This window comes from Osmia lignaria, chromosome 15, assembly GCF_051020975.1.
Source record: "Osmia lignaria lignaria isolate PbOS001 chromosome 15, iyOsmLign1, whole genome shotgun sequence".
NCBI classification, from domain to species: Eukaryota; Metazoa; Arthropoda; class Insecta; order Hymenoptera; family Megachilidae; genus Osmia; species Osmia lignaria.
Genome location: NC_135046.1, coordinates 4,448,357 through 4,470,338, shown reverse-complemented (window position 1 = coordinate 4,470,338; position 21,982 = coordinate 4,448,357). Strand labels below are relative to the sequence as shown.

General features: G+C 38.2%; 4 protein-coding genes across 4 annotated transcripts; all 4 read left to right on the top strand.

Annotated features, from left to right (window-relative positions):
- The first annotated feature begins 1,477 nt into the window (after positions 1-1,477).
- On the top strand, positions 1,478-7,677 carry LOC117600088 (uncharacterized). The gene is made up of 7 exons (XM_034315077.2): positions 1,478-1,613; positions 1,955-2,097; positions 3,506-3,628; positions 3,701-4,040; positions 4,121-4,284; positions 6,153-6,287; positions 6,555-7,677. Exons 2-7 carry the CDS (start codon positions 1,987-1,989, stop codon positions 6,669-6,671), a joined length of 990 nt encoding a protein of 329 aa, XP_034170968.1. The 5' UTR covers positions 1,478-1,613; positions 1,955-1,986; the 3' UTR covers positions 6,672-7,677.
- A 902-nt stretch (positions 7,678-8,579) lies between these two features.
- On the top strand, positions 8,580-13,529 carry LOC117600278 (uncharacterized). The gene is made up of 5 exons (XM_034315470.2): positions 8,580-8,713; positions 9,343-9,449; positions 12,359-12,961; positions 13,028-13,318; positions 13,389-13,529. The coding sequence occupies exons 3-5, from the start codon at positions 12,359-12,361 to the stop codon at positions 13,473-13,475; spliced, it is 981 nt and encodes a 326-aa protein (XP_034171361.1). The 5' UTR covers positions 8,580-8,713; positions 9,343-9,449; the 3' UTR covers positions 13,476-13,529.
- A 916-nt stretch (positions 13,530-14,445) lies between these two features.
- Positions 14,446-17,116, top strand: LOC117600279 (uncharacterized). Its single transcript, XM_034315472.2, has 5 exons — positions 14,446-14,553; positions 15,027-15,098; positions 15,167-15,253; positions 15,454-15,817; positions 15,874-17,116. Exons 1-5 carry the CDS (start codon positions 14,494-14,496, stop codon positions 16,188-16,190), a joined length of 900 nt encoding a protein of 299 aa, XP_034171363.1. The 5' UTR covers positions 14,446-14,493; the 3' UTR covers positions 16,191-17,116.
- A 1,279-nt stretch (positions 17,117-18,395) lies between these two features.
- Positions 18,396-21,644, top strand: LOC117600277 (uncharacterized). Its single transcript, XM_034315467.2, has 7 exons — positions 18,396-18,663; positions 19,718-19,910; positions 20,002-20,303; positions 20,381-20,446; positions 20,884-21,064; positions 21,135-21,379; positions 21,461-21,644. Exons 1-7 carry the CDS (start codon positions 18,565-18,567, stop codon positions 21,515-21,517), a joined length of 1,143 nt encoding a protein of 380 aa, XP_034171358.2. The 5' UTR covers positions 18,396-18,564; the 3' UTR covers positions 21,518-21,644.
- Positions 21,645-21,982: the final 338 nt, after the last annotated feature.

Genomic DNA, 21,982 nt, shown 5'->3' with positions numbered 1-21,982 from the left:
TCGATTCAGGTGCATTGGGAGAACCAACTAGGGAAACGCGTCCTTGATTATTTCTATCGGCAAGTCCGTGGGCCGCATTTCGAATCGCACTTTCGAATTTCAAGATAACGTCAATTCATCAGAAAGTGAATTTTTAGTTGGATAATTGGACGCGCCTTTCAAAATTATTGAAAGTACGCAGTCTGTTACAAAAGAGGTGAAATTAATTTTTCTGATTTAGAATGATTCATTAAAATCTGAATTTCATTAAAATGTATGTAGACTGTAGAATTTAATTACTGTAGATTATCAGCCTAGGGTATAAGAATTTGAATACATCTGTCTACGAGTATCTTCAAGATAAATGGTCAAGGTGAAAGTATCAATTGTTCCACGATCGCCAGCGAACAACTGTAATTACCAGCTAAATGACTTCATCTATTATCTTCAAATAGCAAGCATAAAAGTTGAAGAATTAGAAAGACCATCTAAACAGCAATTTCTGTCCCCATAAAACTATGCCTTGAAACGAGGAAACGTACGTAAACTGAAATTCTCAAATATAATGAAATTGTCAAAAATTCCAGGAAACGTGTTTCCTGTGTCAAAGCATTAATTATAATAATAGTAATTCACTTGACACGTAATGTGGCCTGCTGTTATAATTGAAGTAATAAGATCGCGGAGTTTTGTCACGTCCCGACTAGACGCTCTAGTGTAATATGTAAAACGAGAAAGGCGAATGCTCCAATTTGGAGAAACTGGACGTTGCATAATCGACATTACGATGCTTCGACGTTGTATGAGATAACGTAGCGAGAAAGCGACAGTGCGCCGGGCGTAGAAAATGAAATTACAATTAACCCGATCGTAACGGCAACATTGATAATCGAAGCAGTAGCGATATACATTGTTCCGACCATTTTTGGAACAGGCGCTCGCTGAAACGGGATTGACGAACGCATCGACTTGCGTATAAATGTTTAATTATATAAGTGGGTGTTCTTGCCTTTCCTCGCCAGTTGTATAATTTAACGAATATGGTTAATGGGAAGAGGATATGATGTGCCATAATGAAATTATGTCCCTTATATAAAATAAAACACTTAATGAAAGAAAAATTCCAGCCAATTCCACAGCACACGAACGTACATCATCACAATTATAAAATCTCGAATTTACACGATTTCTATTTCTACGCACTTTTTTTTAACCCTTCCCACTTTTCAAATTCGAGCCAATCACGACACACCGATCCCCGATTTGGAGAAAATTGAATTTTGAAACATCATCCCCGTTTCCTAGTATCTTCCCCAAAGCGACCGTTTGCGTAAAGTCCCGGATCCCCGTCGCGGCATTCGCGGGACAGATCTGGCTATTTCGAGAGCCGAGAGAACGAGGTTGCATGGGATTCGCGGAGCAAATCGAACCTGCCTCCCACCTGGTAGGCAAAGGCGTGCGATTCTCGAAGCTCGATTCTCGATTCTCGAAGGGGCACACATGCTCGGCTTCGTTCCCCTTCGGCTTGCTAAGACATCGGCATCTCCTTCACCGTGGTCCTCAAACGAGCTTCGAGCTCCGTCAGGTACACATCTCAGCTCACGCACTCGCGCTGCCACACGCACTATCTTATCGTAAGTTGATCACACAACACGCTTCTTGTTTTTCTCTTTTTATTCTTTTATATAATTTAACCACGTGCTGACTTCGGCGCTGCCATGTGTCACCTGTCGTTCGGTGTTTTCGAAAAATTATTTCACTGTTTATTGATTTCGTTTTTGACACTTGGCACGATTAATTTTTTCAAGTACTTTTGCACCATATCTCTGATCGTCACGCTTGGTGACACTTTATATTTGAATACTTGACGAAATCTTGTTAGAACAGGTCCTTTCACTTGACATTTCGACTCGGCTTTCGAGTGTCACTCGAGTATCCGGTTTGATAGTGTTTCACTTACTATTATTTTCACTAGGATAAATAAACCGAGGCAAAGAAGAAGACAACATGAGGATATCCTACGTGCTATTCGGTCTGACGTTGTTGGTCGCGTACGCAGCTTCCGGTCCAGTCGTAAAGAGGGAAGCGGAATCGGAGGATCTCAGTCCTTTGAACGAGGTAAGAGATTCATTAACGTCTCCGTGAAGATCGATGGATCAGAGAAAGTACGCTTCGTACGTTCCTCCAGACGACGGAGTTTTTGTGTCAACGAGTGGTCAGGAAATTACTAAAAGTCTCGAAACGGATATTAAAATTTATCCTTCGATATGCACTTTTGATACGTTGACTGTTACAAGTGGATTTTCAATTCAATTTTTACTTAATTGAAGTCCCAGTTACTTGTCTTACCACACATGTCTATTTCCACCGTGGCGGTCGACGCATTAAATTCGCGGTGCCGGTCACCGGTGACCCAGAGAGTAAATCAATGAATTTAAGAAACTGACACGATGGTGGGGATGATCGTTACGCAGCACACAGAAAATCGTGGGCGTTATCGGTATCGAAATGGGACTCGTAAAGTGAAAGCGTCTATTTCGAAGTTTTGCTATCTTCGTGACGAAACGAAAATTCCAGATCGCGTTCCGATCCTCTTTCGTTCGAAGAACGCGGGAAAAGGATATATAGCGAAGAAACAGTCAGTGAAAAACGAAAAAGAGAGAATCGCGAGACGGAGGAAGGAGCAAAGAGTGAAAGTGGTTGACTTAAGCCGGACACGCGCGTAACTAAAATTCTGTCGCGGACACGTGGTCGAACGTGTATACGCAACGAAACCGCCTTTAATTCTCTATTGAAAGGAATAATTTTTTGTCACAGATTCCGTCGTAAGTTAAGTTTGAATGTGTCTTACCACACGTGTCCTCTTCTACAGTATCGATCAACACGTTAATTGTTGCATGTGCCATTCTAAAAAAGGCTATCTCTATTGTATCAATCTTAGTGATTAACCCTTACAATAATAATTGAATGTTCACCAAGTGTTCTACTTGAAATTAGCATGATATACACGCAAAAATGTTGAAACAATTGGAATAATAGTGTTGAGACTTTCAGGTACCATTTGTCACACTTAACATTGAGGCTTCTGGATGTGAACCATATTCTCAGGAAGCAACAATGCTGAACTCTTTCTCCAGGATGTGGCTTGCACCTGGAAGCCTGAAGCAATGTTGAGTGTGATTATGAGATATCGCAACAGGAAAATAATAATCCTTCAACGTCAGTGAGGAATTTACAGGGTAAATCAAATCATCCGTAATACCAAGGTACCGTGAACATTAGATCTAACGACTAAAGTGATAATGACCACTTAAAACGTATATCATTGAAATCCCAAAGTTTCACTGGCTAGCGTTTTACTATTCAAAAGGATAATAATATACTCACCTTTCTCTCCTTTCGCCGGTTACTTAATTCGATCGTCCGTCTCGTTGCGCTTAACTCGATCACGATTGGGGAAAGCGGTTTTCATCGCGAATTTCCTACAGGAAAACACGTTGAAACAAGTTCGTATGCGTTCGATTAGGTCTACCTGGTGGAGGCTGATGATGATCAAGCGGCAGACGGCGACAGGTCGGACAGGGACAAGAGGAAGATCGGTGTCGTGAAGCTGGGAGTATCAAATGGAATTATAAACTTCGTCTTTGGCGTAAGACAATACTTTCGTAAATTAACTATCGACGTTATCAACATTTTAGCTGACATTAAAATTCTGTTTCAGAAGCTGGATTCGTTCCTCGACTCGAAAACCAAAGCTCTGTCTGCCTTGGATGAAGCGAACAAGGTGAAAAATGCAGCCTACGGAATCGATGCAAAACACTCGGCCACCAGCAAGTTTATCAGTGAATTGGTGGCGGCAAAGATCAAAGCGGCAAGCGGAAGTATCGGTCCAGTGATAAACAGCGCTTCGACTTTCATCACCAGCGCTAAAGGCGGTCTGGCTGGAGCTTTCGCTTCAAAATTGGCTCCTCTCAGCTCAATCGCTGGTGGCTTATCAGCTGGGAAACAGAACAACCATGATGACCACCACGACAGTCACCACGAACACGATGCTGGCTTAGGTAAGAGGACGAATTTACGAAGATCGTTGATCTTAAAACGTGGTAATTTTCAAGAGATCATTAATTTATACGAAATACAGGTGGTATCGGAGGATCAGGCACCGCATCAATCCTGGGAAACATTTTAAGTACGCACCTCAGCAGCCTGTCATCGTTGAGTCAGAACCATGGTGGTGCCGGTCACGATTCCTCGAATGCGCACGAGGGAATTAATCATGGATCATTCGCAAATCTAGGCGCAGGGGTAGGAACAAAATAATTGTCTCTTTACTTTCTTTATTTATTTTATGTTTCTCTTTCATCTTCTATATGGCTGCTGTGTCTATCATATAATTTCCAATGGATGTTCATCGTGAATGGAAAGCTGTTTGTTTCGGTTAACAATGTAACTACTCTTTCGATTTCTGTGCTCTACTTTAGCTTGTTTCCTGTGTGATGTTGAAATGAAAGCGTTAAACAGCAGCGATTCAGTGGCAACCGAAGACTTTCGATGCTCTCGTTTATTTCTATGAATGTTAATAACAGTGTTGCATGTGGTATGCAGGTCTCATTTATGCTGAAATTAACAGAATGATCAATGCGTTCCAGTTTAACCTCGCTAGGGAATCGCTAATCGCCGAGTTTCTATATAACAGCTTGCTAATCTTTCATCGACCCTGACGGATCGTATCCTCTGATAGACAGCTATTCGCTTTTAAAACGCCTTTTAGCAAGCTTTCGTACCTTTCGTTTCAAACGGCGCGCTTAGAGGATGCTCTTCGGGAGCATCATCCAAGCGTGCGCTTCGGTCGAACTCGTTGATTAAAATGACTGTTGTGCATAAACAGTACGATTACGATCCACCGCACACGGAAAGGGTGTATTATGCTTAAAAAAAAAGAGAGAGAAAAAGCGGACGGGGTGCGAAGCAAGGACGTTGGACCTTGGACTTTGGACACGTCCGTAGGGGCAATCGAGCAGCATCACAAGCTTGACAGAGGATCATTGACGCAACTAAAACCAAAAAAGCCAAATTAAAATTAAAAGAAAGAAAGCAGATGGACACGCGATGTGGCCAACCGTAGCAACGACAGAACTGTACGACATGGATTTTTCTTTTTAGCACAGCCGATAAAGGATCTCTCCGTTCTGTGAACAAGTCCTCCCCGACACAGTAATCTATGTTTACAAAGACACATTAGAGACACCGTCTCTCGACACTTCCGGTCTAACGCCCATCACCGAGATGTCCCGGTTGCGAGCTGTAAATAATGTTTTAGGAGTAGCATAGCTAAACGAGATCCACTTTCATCTCCAGGCGTCTCGATGCTGTGCGAATCATGTAAATAGAATATACCTCTTAACCGTTCTCAGTACAGTCACTACGATAAACAATAATGATGTTGACCATGGTGATATTGATGATGATATTGATGTTAAATAAACTGTCACGTTCACGTTCTTTGTCTACGAGTCGAGTACTCCAGTCTTTTGCGAACGTCGACGTCCTTTCACCTTATATTCCTTGTTCCTCTTCGAATACGTACGGTGGGTTTCTTCGACAATTCGCCCCCCGGGGCAGTGTCGTATGGAATTTGTTAATCGATAACGTTGCTAGTCCAAGAAAACGACCTATTTAACATGAAAAATGTGAAAGGGAGAAAAAGAAGATCAAAAGTTCATTGCCCTGAGGCTTACCTTCAGGGTAGACCGTGGTGCCCTAAATGTTCAGGGACATTCATTGATATTTTATAGAATTTTCAATGAGCATAATTTCAAAGTAGATCAATAAGCGTTTGTTTTTCCATCATTTTAATATTAACGATTATATTGAACAAAGCAGCGATGAATAAATTGATTGCAACCCGTTTATCGGCTCGATCTTTATGTATGTAGAGATATCGAAACGATCGCAGTTATCTAGCACAAGTCGATTAAACTGCGTCGATAGGTAGATCCTGTATTCGCTGGATCAATGCGCTATAAATAGGTAGAGAAACGTGTCTTTCGATTGATCTCGAATCGAAAGGAAGAAATCGATTCTGTTCTCTCTCTTTCACTAGGTCGATAACTGTCGAGAGGTTATGCGGAAAGCTTCATTGGTTGTGTGTTTTTTTTTGATTGTGTGTCCAGGAGATTTCAACCACCACCGAGGATATTCCCGAGTTCAATAGGATGAAAGTGTCGTTGGACGTACCGGCGCCTGTCTTCGGTACTGGTTTCACCCTACTTACCAATGTCAGCAAAATCCTCAGTAGCGTGATACTTGTAAGTTTCAAACGAAATTTCAAAATTCGTTTAAACGATCTTCATTGATCGATGGGACGTGGAACGTGGTCCAGAGACTCGGTTTTTTGCATACTATTTTTTTACGCAACCGTTTAATTAATTGCTATAAACGTGTTACCTTTCACTCGATTTTGTTGCAAAATCTCAACTAGTTTCCACGCATATTAATCATCAGGAGCAAAACATTATATACAATATTCAAATGATTTCTGTTATTGAAGATTGATTTTTCTTAACACTTTTCAGAACTCAGCCCGTAGAACACAGACAGTCCTAGAAGTGTTCAAGCCGTTCTTCCGCGGAGCATTCGCTATTAAAGGACTGCCATCGGACAATCATCATAATCATCATGATTATCATTAAAGAAGATCAAAGATTCGGGATACATAGCTCAATGATCGCTTCAGGGATTCAACAAGGACTCTATTCGTCGTCTTCCTCTCAAAAGAGAGGGGTAAATAGACGACTGTAGAGATCTGTGAATATAGTTTGTAAGAATAGAGCGAGAATTTAGGAAACTTTGTTAATAGTGTTTTGTACAATTAGATTTTGAATGTAGTTGACAGGAGAAAGGAAAGCTTTAATTGAAAAATTAAGTTAGTCAGTAGAAATATCCATAATTAGTCTGGCATGCGTTGACACATCCTTCTAATCTAACTTTACGAATTTTCTAAAGTTTCTTTCTTCTTCCATAGTTTAATTAATTAAGTCCAAGATGATTAGTATCATCGAACGAAAGATAATCAAATCAACTCCCATAAATAGTTTGTCAATTTCTTATAGAATTGCCATAAAGTTAAACGTTCGCAAGAATGCAACTATTGAGGAAGTACAACACTGTACCATATTTTAGATAATAGACGATTATTATTCTCTGCATGAATAGACGCTCAATATAAGTGCAGCGAACTTTTACGAGCACATGCCACAATTTACAGTTAATTAAACGCGTTCCTGATCAAATAAACGTGTAAATGTTTTCATAAAATCAGAATCGTTCGATCACTTCTCTGTTTCTTTCAACTATGGTATTTTGTCGCTTTAGTTTGCCTTCCGGTGAGAAATCGCATTTTGCACCTGCGAGATACTTTCTAGATAAGCGAACCAGGTAAATCTATGAGATAGAGCAAGTAATTGGTTGTTTGGATAGCGATTCCTGACCTTTGCATTTCGAGTGTTAACTTGTTGTATCAGTTGTTTTTGAAGCAGTGCAGAATACTTTTCTTTTCGTGTTGGGTATATAAAACGAATACCGAAAGGCTAATTTATCTTTAGGGGCTCTCAGGTGATCAATATTATTGAATGTCCGAGGATCCTTTATATAATATATATTTTTTAATTAAAGTGTAAGAATGCGATTTGCCAATAATGTAATTCATCCTCATAAAAATTTCTACTCATTATAATATGGGAATAAATAAATTATGTAAAAATTAAAAGGAGCAGTGCCTATTCTTAATACCTGTCTTATAATTAACTTTAAATCTGCATTATTCAAAATAAGTACACGCGCAAGTGAAGGTTATATAGAAAGATGCAACACTTGACCTGATTCTAAACATTCAGCGGCATCAATGAGCTGGACGAATGATAAATAATTATCATGTAAGACACGTTCCAGTTTCTATGCTTTTTGTGGCTACGGTTCAAAGTGTTTGCCTTTGTAACCATTACAAACCTCTGACTACACCAGGATCAATTATCATTTCTATGACTTATCATTAGCAATTTTCTAAAGGATCGTTGGGAAAATCGCCTGTATAATTGCACACTGACTATTCATGGAAGCTAAAGAGTTAGCAATCTATCAGGCGCTACTTCACCTATTTTCACCTTTGTAAGCTAGTTAATAGTAGAGAAGAAGAATTGAAGAAAATAAATTATCTAAAGGGTTAATACTCAATCTCCAAAAATCCATAAATCAATAAATCACGTTCCTCCACTTTTTGGAAATTATTTCATTTCATATTTCTCTGCATCCTGTTTACCAACTCGAAGGCTACATCTTTACATAAACCAGATTTGCTCGAGGTCACCCAATTTTCCGCGCAATAAGGATGTACATTTTATTCAGCGAACCGCGTATCCTGCATGGAAGTTTCGTCCACCGAGTGATTCAACCATCCGAAGAATGGCGGTGAGGGAACGAGGGTCCGTTGGTGGAATTTCGTAAATTCTTTCCTTGGACGTGGCCAGATCTTTCGTAAAAACGTAAACGACCTTCGTGACTGATTCTAGACATCGGGAGGCGGAAAGTCTCATCTCGTTAGTGTCGGCTTCGCCGTCCAGCAAGATGCACTTGTTCTTACGCGCCGCTGTCGTTAAGAGGATCTCTGGCACATCCGGAAGCTGAGAAAAGTGTTCGTCAAACAAACGACGTCTCCAACTTTCAATTTATTATCGAGGTAAGTTGGCGAATAAGTTAATGTTTAAAACGTTATCAGGCTGTTTATGAGCTTTTTCTACTTTTTTTATTTTGTACAGGTACTTTGAAATTTTAACCCTTGAATGGTACTGCTCCATCATGGACTACTTCTTTTTTTATAATCTTTTCTGTATACTTTGTAAATGAAAATGACCAACATTTTCCATTCCTTTCGGTACTTTTTCTTTTCTCACTAAATCCCCGAATTCCTAGATTTCTTCTGAGGTCGAAGTATTCTCAATAGCCATTTCATAACTCATTACGGAGCTGTTACGTAAAAACCGATTCGACTACGCTCTATTATACAACCCACTGCCGAAATGTCGCACCGGTGAAACTTGATATAATAGTCAAATTTTTCTAGAAATATATATATTTGCAGAGATCACGAAACGCGAAGCAAGATCGATGCAATTGATCGCCAGAGAAACGGAACTACCGTTTTTCTCGGACGTGATTATTTTTCTTTCTTGTTGTTTTTTGCATTCGTGTCGATCTAATTCTTCAGTTCCTGTCTCATAGTCCTTTCGAGACGTTGCAAGAGACATTCGGTGCAACAGTGAATTTTGTAATTCGGGATTGAAGATTTTCATAAATTGTTTATTATAGGTGGAGGAATCAACTGCACGCGAGAAGATAACAAGGAATTGCATAAGAATTAGCGGAACAAAGACGGCGAGGATTGAGCAACAATTGTGTGTGCAGAGCAAATAAATGTGAGTAGAAAGTGAAACAGTTGTCATTGAAAGAAAACGGTACCGTTTATACGATATCGTATACTCGATAAATTTACTGATTTTATCGCGAGTATCGCTTGTTTACGATGAACAGGTTTTTCATGGAAATTGTACTAACGAAAGAATTGGAAAACTATGCTAATAGGTGTTTGTAAATGGAGAAAATGGAATGTAAATAACGATAGTGAAATCTAATCGTTTACACCATTCGTATGAGAAATGAACGGTCGCTGTTATTTAGTAACTAAAGAATGATGCTCACTAATAATGAAATATACCATTTTTTCATATTTTCCAAATAAATCGTGTTGACACATTGATGGCCACAATAGATACAGACAGGCACTCATCTGAATTTTTATAAATCTTGTTCTTCCGAGGTCAATATACTCAAAGATTAAATTTGAAGAATTCAGACGCTTTTTCGTCCACCAGTGACTTTCATTTGTTTTGAAATTTGAAATTTATTCTAACGAATGTGGAGTGTACTTCAAATTCTTTATAATTGCAAATGAGTCTTTGATGTACGATCGCATTTTATTCTTCGTGATTCATCGATCTTGTTTCCAGCTCTGTTGAAAGCTCATTTACTTCGCCGGGATATTTATACCCTTCTCATTGAATAAAGAATAACTGAGGTTTTATGGTAATAAAGAGTGAATGATGGTGCCAGCATAGGCGTTGAAGCGATTTATATCGGAATAATTGATACTAATGACTGTGATAACTAGAAAAAAAAGTTCGCCACCGGCCGAGGTCGATTATTTTCTAATTCCAAGGTTAACTAGTTCCCAATTTTTGACGATTTCTCACGCAATGAGAATCACTGTCACACAACAAGTAGTTGCGTAACACCTACACATACTCGTGTGTACGTGCTTAAATGACTGTACACTTGTCTTTTCAAGAGAAAAAGAAAATTTTAATAATACATATTATCACATACTATCTTCTGTAAATCATTGGACGTTGCAATTTATAAAATACGCGGGAACTTAACACATCAGGAAGATTGCAAGAAAATTGCACTCGCGTTAATCTCTGCTGGCAAGGATGATGTGCAATTGAAATGAAGTAATCTAGAAGATGAAAGGATGAAATTGATCGATTTACGTTCGAGGAAACACGTGGTCGCGTGATTGTAGACAGTGAAAGTGAAAGATGTTTCAAGCGACCATATGAACCACGTGGGTCTGTTTCAAACGTTAAGCGTCTACCGAACCGCAAGTTTACCACACGATCTTTTCAATAAATTTCCTTAATCGTTTGCGTGTCATCGTTTAAAAATTAATCGTGTGTGCGAATATGTACAAGTTCATAATTGAAGTTGTATAGAGGGATTTCCATGAATCGTTTCATTGATTCCTTTCACACGATCACGTAATCAACAAAAATTCCAGCCCGATTCACGGAACTTCCGTAGAAAGTTGCAGTTGTTGGTCCAGGGGTTTACACAAGCCGTCACCGTAAGCCGGTGAAGGAAAATGGACATGTTAACTTGTGAGTCATTTTATTACAAATTATCAGTGCATCTGTGTTATTTTATAAACGTTATCCGAAACAATCCCACAGTTATTACCACACATATTAATTTTTCGACTCAACCAGCCGCTTTGATTTCACTTCGATTACGCGATGGCCATCGATTACATAATTCATTTCAGCAGTGCCTAATCATTCGATCGATATTATCGTAGAGGGTAGAAACGAATGGACGAATCGAGCTAAGTGTCAGTTAAAGAAAAAACGATCGTTTATGGAATAGTGAAAAAGTGGATGGCCTCGTGTTCGAATTCAGTCGAATGCAACGTTTGCTGGTTCACAGTGTAATAGTAGGTTACATCTGTAACCAATAAAAAATAAATCGCCGTGTAACAAAGTTTCCACTGTAGCACCGAATCCGTTAAAACTTCGAACCACGAAAAGAAACATTTCTCACTACGATATTACAGTCCCATTTACAGCGAAACGATGACGAAAATCGTCGGCCGATTGTTTCGAAAGTCCCGAAATATCGTCGATAGTGAATTCGTTGCACGCGTTTCATCGAGGTCACGTATGTACCGATGAAAATGGAGCAGGAGACCAACCACTGGGCCAGGGACCCTCCACAGACTGAATTTCGATCGGTACTGGACAGTCGCCATCCATCTGGCTCGATGTCTCGCTCACGTTTAATCGAATCGCCAGTTTGATCGACTACAGTGTAACTCGAACGTACGTACGCGAATCGGTTTAATCGATCATTTTTCCCGAGTACTGGAAAGTGGAAGCAGTGAAAGCGCGACGATGGTGTACGATTGAACAGTGTTTCGGAAATTTCTGTTTCACGCGTTACTATTATGCACACATGTGATTTAGGTTTGTGTGGATGTAGAATTTTCCGCGAGTCGATGATTGGCTAATCGACAGAGGTATGTTTTAAATCGAATTTAGTCGCGGGTCGAATACGAATCGCTTTTAATCGCGTTCTTTTCCGATTTTCCTGGCGGAGGACTCGAGTGGGTTACGTGATGAGAATGACGCGAACACCGTGTGTGTTTAACTGCTTATTTCACGAGAAAATGGCCAACGCCTTCTGCTAACCGTGATTCTATTAGTTCGTCGATTTCCTTCCTTCATTATGGTCGAGCTAGTGGATCGAGTTTCTGCAGCTATTCTTACCCGGCCAATTCTACCCGCAGCAAGTATTTTTATAGAATTACTAATAAGACAAAATAGTAAATTAAAAAATTAAATGATCATATTTTTCATAATTCATAATTCTCTTCATAATTCTTCATAATTCATAATTCTCATATTGTACTATTAAAATTTTATGCGAAAGTTTAATAATGGCAATAAATAATATCAAAATTTTATGATTAATTCGGAGCATTTGATTACAGATGCAGGTGTCGTCGATTAATTTGTTCCTGACCGGCGTATCGCTGTTGTGCTACGTCCACCCTCTTTACAGTGACCCCCAGCCGCCATACTGGATGAATTATGCAACCTACAACCCGGTGGATCATCAATTGCATCCGATGCATCACGTGCAAGTAGTTCCTCAGCGATATGAATCTCCAATTACTCATGGATCTCCATCGCACGTAACACAGTACGAGCGAAGACCACCTACCTTAGAATTAAGTCAATATCAAAGCCTTCCAGGCTTAGCAAACTATCCTGAAAGAGTACCTGAAACGAAGTACCTACAACAAAAGCGATATTACAATTACCATGATTTTGTACCAAATAATCAAAAACAAGAGGAATCGAAGGAGGTGAATTTTGAAGAAGAGGATACAGAGAGCAGTTTGAAAGAAAAAGAGATTATGGAGAAATTGAAACTACTTGATAAATTATTGTCCGAAGATTCGAGTGAGAAAGATCTCGATACGAATGGGATCGAAGACAAAATCATTCCTGAAGAATCGAAGAGGGTTGTCAGGGAGGTTCGAAAGCATAAGCCAGGTTTCTTTTGGACTTTAGCTAGGGTCACGTTCGAAGTAAGATAACCAAAATCAAAATTTAATTCAAATTCAAAAGAACTATATATCTCCAATTCATTGTAGACCATCAATGACACGAGATCAGCGATCAAACAGATCAGCGACATCATCAACAACAATATTGCACCAGACTCGGTTACACAAGCTTCGATGACAAGTGCTTTGACGGCTGTTGGCTCAGCTAACATAACCGGAAACGCGACTAGCAATGCAACGGAAACGTCGACGACCTCGCCGGAGACTACCACCCAAGCAAACTTTGTTTTAACCAGAAACGGACTGCAGAAACTAATTAGAAGAAACGTTCTGGGTCTTGTTAGATTGTTCAACATCGAATGGAAAGATGCATTAAACGTAAGACGACATTGTAATCTTCAAAAGTGTTAAGTAACCCGATTACTGTTTCGATTTTTTCATTTTTCAGCAATCAGAGCTGAACGTGAAAGAGTTTCAAAAGAATCTGAACAACCAAGTCGGGATGTATCTTCAAGACAATCCAAACGCCTACTGAAGCAATGTAAAAAGACACACCAGAGGACCCATCGATTCGTAGAAATTATTCAATGTACATTCCATTAGCGTGTAGCCAAAGACTGTTTACAAACATAAGCCTAATTGTCTATAATAGATCATTCTATTTTTGTTTCTTTTTTATGGTTCGAATTAAATTATATATTCGAAACTTAAGTGTGACTCGAATTGGTTTCACGAATTTGATAGAAATTAGTAGATCGAGCTCAAGGACGCTCGAGTATCTATTTCAAAACAGCAAAAAAATTAAAGGTGTTCGATTCGGCTCGTGTTACGTCACTTCCAAAGATCATCGTCCGTATATTTATGTAATAAAGCGACCCACGCTGCTGCCGTACGGGCGATCAGTGAAAGAGGACAGCAGGGATCAGACGCGAATTCGAGAAGCCTGATTGCGGTGAGTAGAAAGCACCTTTGGTTTGTCCCGATTGGTCGACGTGTGATGTGGGTCTCTGGATTCGCCCTTATATGTGGATCACCGAAGTAGATTCTTCAGGATATTTGTACAAACGAAGAGCGAAGAACTTTTTGTAGAGAACAGTGTGTTTTTTATTACTTGTGTCTATCGAACGCTTATTTTCTTCTGGTGAGTACTAAATCAGTTATTCTTGTCCTGCCTGTTGTAACTTTTAATATTAATAATTAGAGTCCATTCTAAATTTAGTATTGTCTAATACTTTCGTTATTTCTATTGACATGGATATTTTTTAAATATTTTATATTACCGATTTCACCCACGTAACATGATTGCTTGGTGAAAGAGGGTACAGGAGGGACTGGCAGTGTGTACGAAGATTACGTGAAATAGAAAGGATCGGTGATCGAAAAATACTACGTGAAGATCGACAAGATTCTGGGCTTGTGATTGGTCGATCGTTGGCGTGGGATCTTGCAGTCACCCTTATAGATCGGAGGATCGTCGATCCACCTTGCAGTTTCTCGATCAAGAGGTTCTCTGCAAACAAAGCGTACAGAGAACTTGTAATTGTTATACAAGAATGTTTGGAAGAAAGTGCATTGTGCTTGCTGCTTTCGTTTGCATCGCAGCATCAGATGGGGTAAGTTTTATTTGTGATCCCTATTTTAATTTTAATTTTAATTTTAATTTTAAATGTATTCTTCTAAATTCTTCTCAAGGTATCATAAATCTAAATATCAAATTGAGGTAGTAAACGAAAATTAGGTAGTAATTAAAAGCTTTCAAAAATTTAATGTTTTACTCTATTATGACCCTTCTAAATTCATTTCGATGACGTCTATTCAGAAGACACGATGACCTTTCGATCAATAGAGAGCATACAGAAAATCATTTGACGCTCTTTATATGTAGAAAAGAGAAAGTTGGCAAACAGCGTGGGTATACGAACTGTTTAAAATTACCTTCGATCATCGCCAAAGTTTTGACCCGCATCTACGAATTTATAATCATGATTTCGTTATGTAGGACACATTTATCACCTCTTCCTCCTATTATGAATAAAAGATCAAGAACAGTTCACACCTGTTAGAAATTGTATGTTTTTAATTACAGGTGACGCTTCACAGGATGAAACGTCAAACCTTCCCTGGACAAGGTGGCCAGGTGATAGATAGCATTTTTAATGTAAGTTAATTTAATCACTGTTATCTTTTCTTGATGTTACAATTAAAATCCAATTATGAATATTTTAGATCCCAATCACGGCGATTAAACAGACCGCTGCAGCTGCTCAATCCTTCAGTCCACAAAATTCTCAAGCAATTGATAGCATTTTACAGGTACACAATTTGTAAAATATTTCAAATTATGTTCACGTTTCTGTATTTAACGTATATTACTATGAGTGCTTTTACATTTCTATGAATAATATCTTAAACTATATAACTTATGTAAAATATGTTAAACAATGACTAATGCACATTTTTTCTCCTATACGTCATATATTTCGACATTCTTTTTAAAATCCTCATTTTCCTAGATTCCTGTTTCAACCCTCGAAGCTGTTGGCAATTTGGTGAAAACAACGTCAGGACAGAGACGTCCAAATTCTGAAGATTTACAACAACAAATACGACAAGTAAGAAGAGACAGAATACAGGCTCAAAGGGAACGACAAAGGTTGCAGAGAGAACAATTGCAGCTAGAACGTATAAAACAACAAGAAGCAAAGAAGACTATCAAGATAAAGGACAAAGATCCATTTGGTTTGAACAGCTTAACTTTCCTGGTTGGTAATCATGGCATTTTAGGTAGCATTCAAGGTGTTTTTGGTGGTCATGGTGGGAATGGCGGTCATGGCGGTCATGGTGGTCATGGTGGTCATGGTGGTCATGGTGGTCATGGTAAATATTGCACTTGGTCGTATGTAAGTACGTGGGTGACAGTAAGTTTGTCGTAGGTTCCCATGGAAGTCACGGAGAGACCTCAGGTAACAACCAAAACACCTACGAAGTCCACGAGAATGTAGAAGAGGATTCAAACTATTCGTGGCATGGGATTACCGCTGGATTTGGATCTTACCATGGTTCCCGACCATCGAACACAGAGATTACTATCCAGAACAAAATCGCTCCTAAAGACGACATATCAAATCCATACTTTTATGATAATTCGAAGATTCAGCACAAAATTACAAATGTAAGAGATAGATTTGAAGATCCACCATTAGAGAACAAAATTGCGCCCAAGAGCAACAGAATATCGTTCAGATCTTGAAGAGGAGGAAACTTAACACGCATAAGAATTTGCACTGAATACAACTTGCATCGTAAATTTTTATCAATATACACGTGTTTATAGGGTAAAATTAAAGAGTCGATGACGTACGTCGGTTTTTGTGTTCACACAGAAAAAGTGGAAACAGTATTAAGTATAGAATTATATAAGTATTCTACGAATAGTTTGAAAGAGTCATCGTAATATCGATAAGCCTAAGTGGATGAATCATATCGTCACTGTTTATGCAGGTAACAAATGACGAAAGTGTATTGCTTAGTTAACGAATCTATAACGATACCACTAATAAGAACTATGAAGAATGAGATGTCTATACTTTTATCATGAAATTAAATTAACACCTTGAATATTGCAATGAAATGGCATTAAAATTATATTATTAATACGATTGCATTTTAAATAATTGTGGCATTTCTACTAAACAATTTTTTTTCTTTTAATTCAGCTTTATTCATAGTGTTAATGAGATATCCAAGTAGCATAAATTATCCATCCAGGAGACTGGAATATGCAGAAGGAACAATCATACTTTTAAACACCTTCCCAGAAATTACAATAAGACAACACTTTCTTTTGCTGTGACATTTGTGCTTTTGCAATTTTTATTTATATCGTGAAAATAAACATTCATACTCTACTCGTGAGATTTTCGCGCATTTTCTGTTCACGATTCACGAAGACAGGTTTGTAAGGGAGTCACGAAAAAATTCGTGAATTGGTATGCATGTTAACGATGCGAAAAATATTCATATTATTCGAACGTAACATCATTGTCGAAAAGACACAGCATGTGTACTCGTGTAACGCTTTGAATTGAAATAAACTTCCTATTCCTTTGTGTGAAACTAGTTAAATCCTATCTCAAGGATTCATTGTGCGAACGAATCTATTGTGCACAGATTTCCATTAGAAATATTAAATTTTTTAAATTTTATTTTGAATTCAAATAAAGAATTGATCACTTCACTATTTGTTTTGTCACTGTAATCTTCCAGACAAGAAGCTAAATGATACTTTGATTTCACGTTTAATAGTATAATCAACGTATCGACTTCGTTTTTGCATACCAAAGACGTCACAAATGCATTCGATTACAGCTTAAATGGCAATTAATTTGTTCCGTGGTATTAAATTATTCCGCATTTATTATAATACCCTAGCAGACGTATGAAAAATACAATGTTCACAAGGTTGAATGATTCACCTGAACGATACAATCGACTACCAAGCTTAGAAGGAAAATTATTTTACGATACTTCAAAGATTCCTTTCTTCAGCAGATCAGAAATAATTTTATAGTTACGCTTTATTTTAGCAGGTGCGATGAACTTAACTCTAATAATATTCCTGAGAAACTTCAATTTGAATTAATGAAACGCAAATAATGAAAGGTTCTTGAATTAACGGTATTTTTAACAGTTTATTTGCCAATCAGAATGACTTGGCTAAAAAACCACATTGGATCCGGTACCGTTATTAATTCCTTAATATAATCATGAATACTAATGAGCTATGAAAAACTCACTAATATCTAAAGAATAATATTCCAAGTGATAAGAAACTGTGAAGTATACTTAAATCGCTAGATAACTTGCACAAAGTAGTTAGATAACTGCAAAGTACCATTTACCCAAGTTCAACACTGAAAACAAGACAGAAATAAGATCAGCTTTCATATAGTACATTTGCATCTAATTAGTCGGTTTTCCTTGACCATCGCCTCGATCTCGCTTCCGCTAACGTCATCAATGTCATCTCTGCAAAAAAGATTCTTTTCTACGCACTTTTTTCACGATTTGATTACCGGATATTGCGTGGATGTTCCTGAAATTCGCGCAAACAACATCATTAATAATCCCCAATAAGACGTGTTTCAAGTAGCTTTAAACAATATTATCAGATTATGGTAATTTCCGTCCTGTGCATGCTTTTTCCGCGTCTGATGTGGAAATAATCCGCTGAAATCTACATCTATTTTTTTTTGTTATGACCTTTTGTAATTTTTTTGGAACCAGCTGGTTGATAGTCGGCAACATGTGTTCGATCGTCCGTAGTCGTAGAAACGACTGTTTCATGTATAATGTGCAAGCGAATCAACGATGCAGAACATCCTTGACCCCCGCAATCACAGTACATTCGGTACACAATCGTCGTGCGATTCAACGATAAGTTTTCAGTCAGTCACGAAGCAACAACGACTGGCTGGGCAACTTCTTATTCTTTTTCTTCTCAAAGGCTACGTCAGACTTTTATCCCTTCCCGTTGGGTGAGCCAGAGAGATGCCTTCGAGGTCTTTTTAGAAATCAGTAGTAAACCGTGGGGCGGCTCGAGGTGCGAGTCAGTTGATCGAAAGATGCTGTGCCGCAAAGTAGTTGTTGTTCTCCTTGTTTGTTTGTTCTCTATTGTCTGCGGAATGCCGCATACTGGCGACAATAGCCAGGATTCATCTGGGGTGAGTTCCTTTGTTTTCATTATTTTCTTGATTGTTTTTGACAGATCGTGGAGAATAATCCTGATTTATTGATTGTCTCTCGTGACTGATCGGGTCGATGGTCAATCTGCGTAATAGCTATATTTGGATTTTTGGCTACGTGATCACCTGTAATTTTCCATTACAGTGAAAGTTAACCGATGGGCAATAAATAGTATTTAAAGATTAATCGATTAAGGGTGAAAAAGGTTTTCTACCCTTTTTTGAATGTATTGTGGGTGTTAAATCTACGGGAAGAAGATAGAAATGCGAACTACCGTCTATTTACATAGATAGTGGAATTTCTAAATTATCCAACGTATAATATGGATGCTACTTAAGTTAATAATATAGTAATTAAGTAATGAAGAAAATAAAGAACAAACAGTGTTATCACTAAAATAATTACCAAATTTTGGTAATTGGAACTGCAAATGAATACCGAAAGGTCCCTACAGGAAAGAAAAGAGCACCAATGGTGAAAAATGGTTAGGTAATCTACAAACGCAACCAAGCCAAGAGAAAGGATCGCGGAAGCGTTTGTCCAAGGAATTCGTATTACCCGATGGTTATGTACTCACTGGGCAACTATTAAAATTAGTAGATACGAATCGAAAAGTAAGGTCACGGATACCCCATTTTTCGCGAAGGACCACACATCACGCGAAAAAAAGTTATCTAATGCTGACAAATTTGCCTAAACGTTCGTAAATATTACTTATGAACAAATTGCGCATTTTTCATGTCGCATGTTAACCAATTAGTAGATACGCTCCACGTAATTGACATCGTTCATCCATGGATTCGGTAACAGAATACTCCTAATTACCCTTTCGAAATTGACATTTTGTGTAGAACAATTATCAGACAGCAGGGACCTTCTGAGATAGTAATTTTAAGTAACGTCGTAATTGTCTGAGAAAATTTCTTTGGTAGAACGAGGTCGATTTCACTATTTATAATTTCAATATGTAGAAATTAATAGAAAGTAATATTAAACGATGAAGAAGATATTTGAGGATCCAATACTTTACAGCTTCCGTTCATTCAATTTACCAATGGAGGTATCAGATTAAATTTCGGAGGGTACCATGCAGCTGCTGGATTAGGAGGCCTTCTTGGAGGATCCAGAGCAGGAGGTGGTCTCCATGCCAGCGCTGGAACTCCATGGGGTGCACACGCGGGTGCTGGTTTGGGTGGGATACTCGGTGGTGACAATGCAAATGCTGGTTAGTACAGCTTTCCTTCAGTCCATTTTTTTTTTTCAGGGTAAACACCATTTTTCTTTGAATTTTCCAAAAATAATGAAATATTCAACAGGAGGAGGTCTGTACGCAAGGGCCGGTCTCGGAAACGGAAGATCAGAAGTAGCAGCCGGATTAGGAGGAGTTCTGGACGGAAGCGGAAGTACCCCGTCTGGTGGAGGATTGTACGCTGGTGCGTCCATGGGCGGGCATGGGGTTGGAGTGTCTACTGGAAATGTTGGCGGTGGATCGAATGGGCCAAGCGAATCAAATAATGCACCATCTAGCACGGAAAGTACAGAAGGAAAATCAAGCAAAGGCACAAGTAATATTCAAATCATTTCGCATCCAGGAAGAAAACCTCATAAAATAAAACAGGTATACAATAGCGGTTACCATGTTTTTTGTTCATGTGTCATTCCAGCGTGATAGAATTTCAAGGATACATTTTGTAGGCATTGGACGAATCTTCTGGATCGAATGAGGCATCTAAACAAGTTGTGCCAGCGGCGCACAAAGAGGTAAATGATTCGAAGTGATCTAGAGGATTATTTTTTAATGAGCTGGTCTTTGGTTGATTTGAAGAATCTTGTATGCCTCAACGAAAAGGCAGAAATTGTTAGAATTTCTATATTTGTTAATGTTTTATAATGAGATTTGAAGTGGGTCACCAGTTCCATACTCAATTTTAATTTTTGTAAATATTATATGGTATCTAAGAGAATGTAAAGTGATGTAACAATAAAAACAGTTTAATTTTGATTTTCAACTATTTTTTGTAATAAAGAAGTTACTATTTAGTACTTTTTCATCGAATGAATATTAAATAACAAGGTAAGAATTTACTACCTGTATAAGAAAACTTTCAAAGTTGAACGATTCCTATGGAAACAAGGACATTTTTCATCGAAACTAATATTGACACAATTTGTTTTACTAAAAAATTTGATTATGTTAGTTGCGAGAAGTACAACCCACCCAATCGCCACCCTCAGTACCAGCCAGCATTTTCGAGACATTTGCCGTGAATCCTGTTCCACAAGCATTTGTGGGAAAAGTGAAAATCGTGGGTGGTGTAATACCGGAAGCACCTCCGGTACCTCCTTTACCCAGCCAAGTGAACGAAGTGGTGCAAATTGGTAAGAATGAAACCACATTGACAATTTTAGCTCGTTATGTCCTTTACAAACAGCGATATTAATTTTCTAGAGCATCGCCCTCATCGAGTGAAATTAGTGTACCCAAAATGGGTAGTCAGGAAGAGATTTTGGGGACCCAGGAAACAAATCATTATCAATTCATCTGTGGAAAGTCAGGAAACTCCGGAAGCAAATGCTCATAAGATTTCACGTCGTCAAATACCAAATTATAACAACAACAGACCTGTATCAGGACAGAACGGTGTACCAGTGCAAAATGGCAACAATAGTGGTTTCTTTGATGACATATTTCAGGTAAACCTGGTTGAAAATTACTTTTTCCTTATATACTCGCATTCTTTAATACTGATTCATATAATTGTTACCTTTACACAGATACCGGTATCGACGTTAAACGCTGTCAACCAGTTCTTAAATAACAACACTTCTTAATCAACAGTATTTTTTATGACAAATTCTAATATACGGGTGTGATTTAGTTAATAGAGAGTTAATAGCTAATTAGAGAGCTATTAAATACCATGTACACATGATTTTTTGAAGATTTCTAAAATAAATTTATTAAACGAACTATTATTTCATTTTCTTTTTTAAAATAATATCTTTATCGAACCAAGACCTACTTTTGAAAATTTGAAAATTTTCTATATCCTCTAATTGATAGACGACACGATGTCCCTTTCTGTTTTTCTAGAGGTAATAATGTTAACATAGATTGCGTCAGTGACAAGACATAAAATAAGTAGAAAAGTGGAATGACAACGCATTCATCTAACGAAAGCCAAGGACAAGTTTTTGAATATTGCTAATGTTCGTCCAACTAGTGCTATCGTTAAGCATTTACTATTAATGACCCAGTATTTTAGCATAAGTTCAACGATAAGTATATAAGCACGA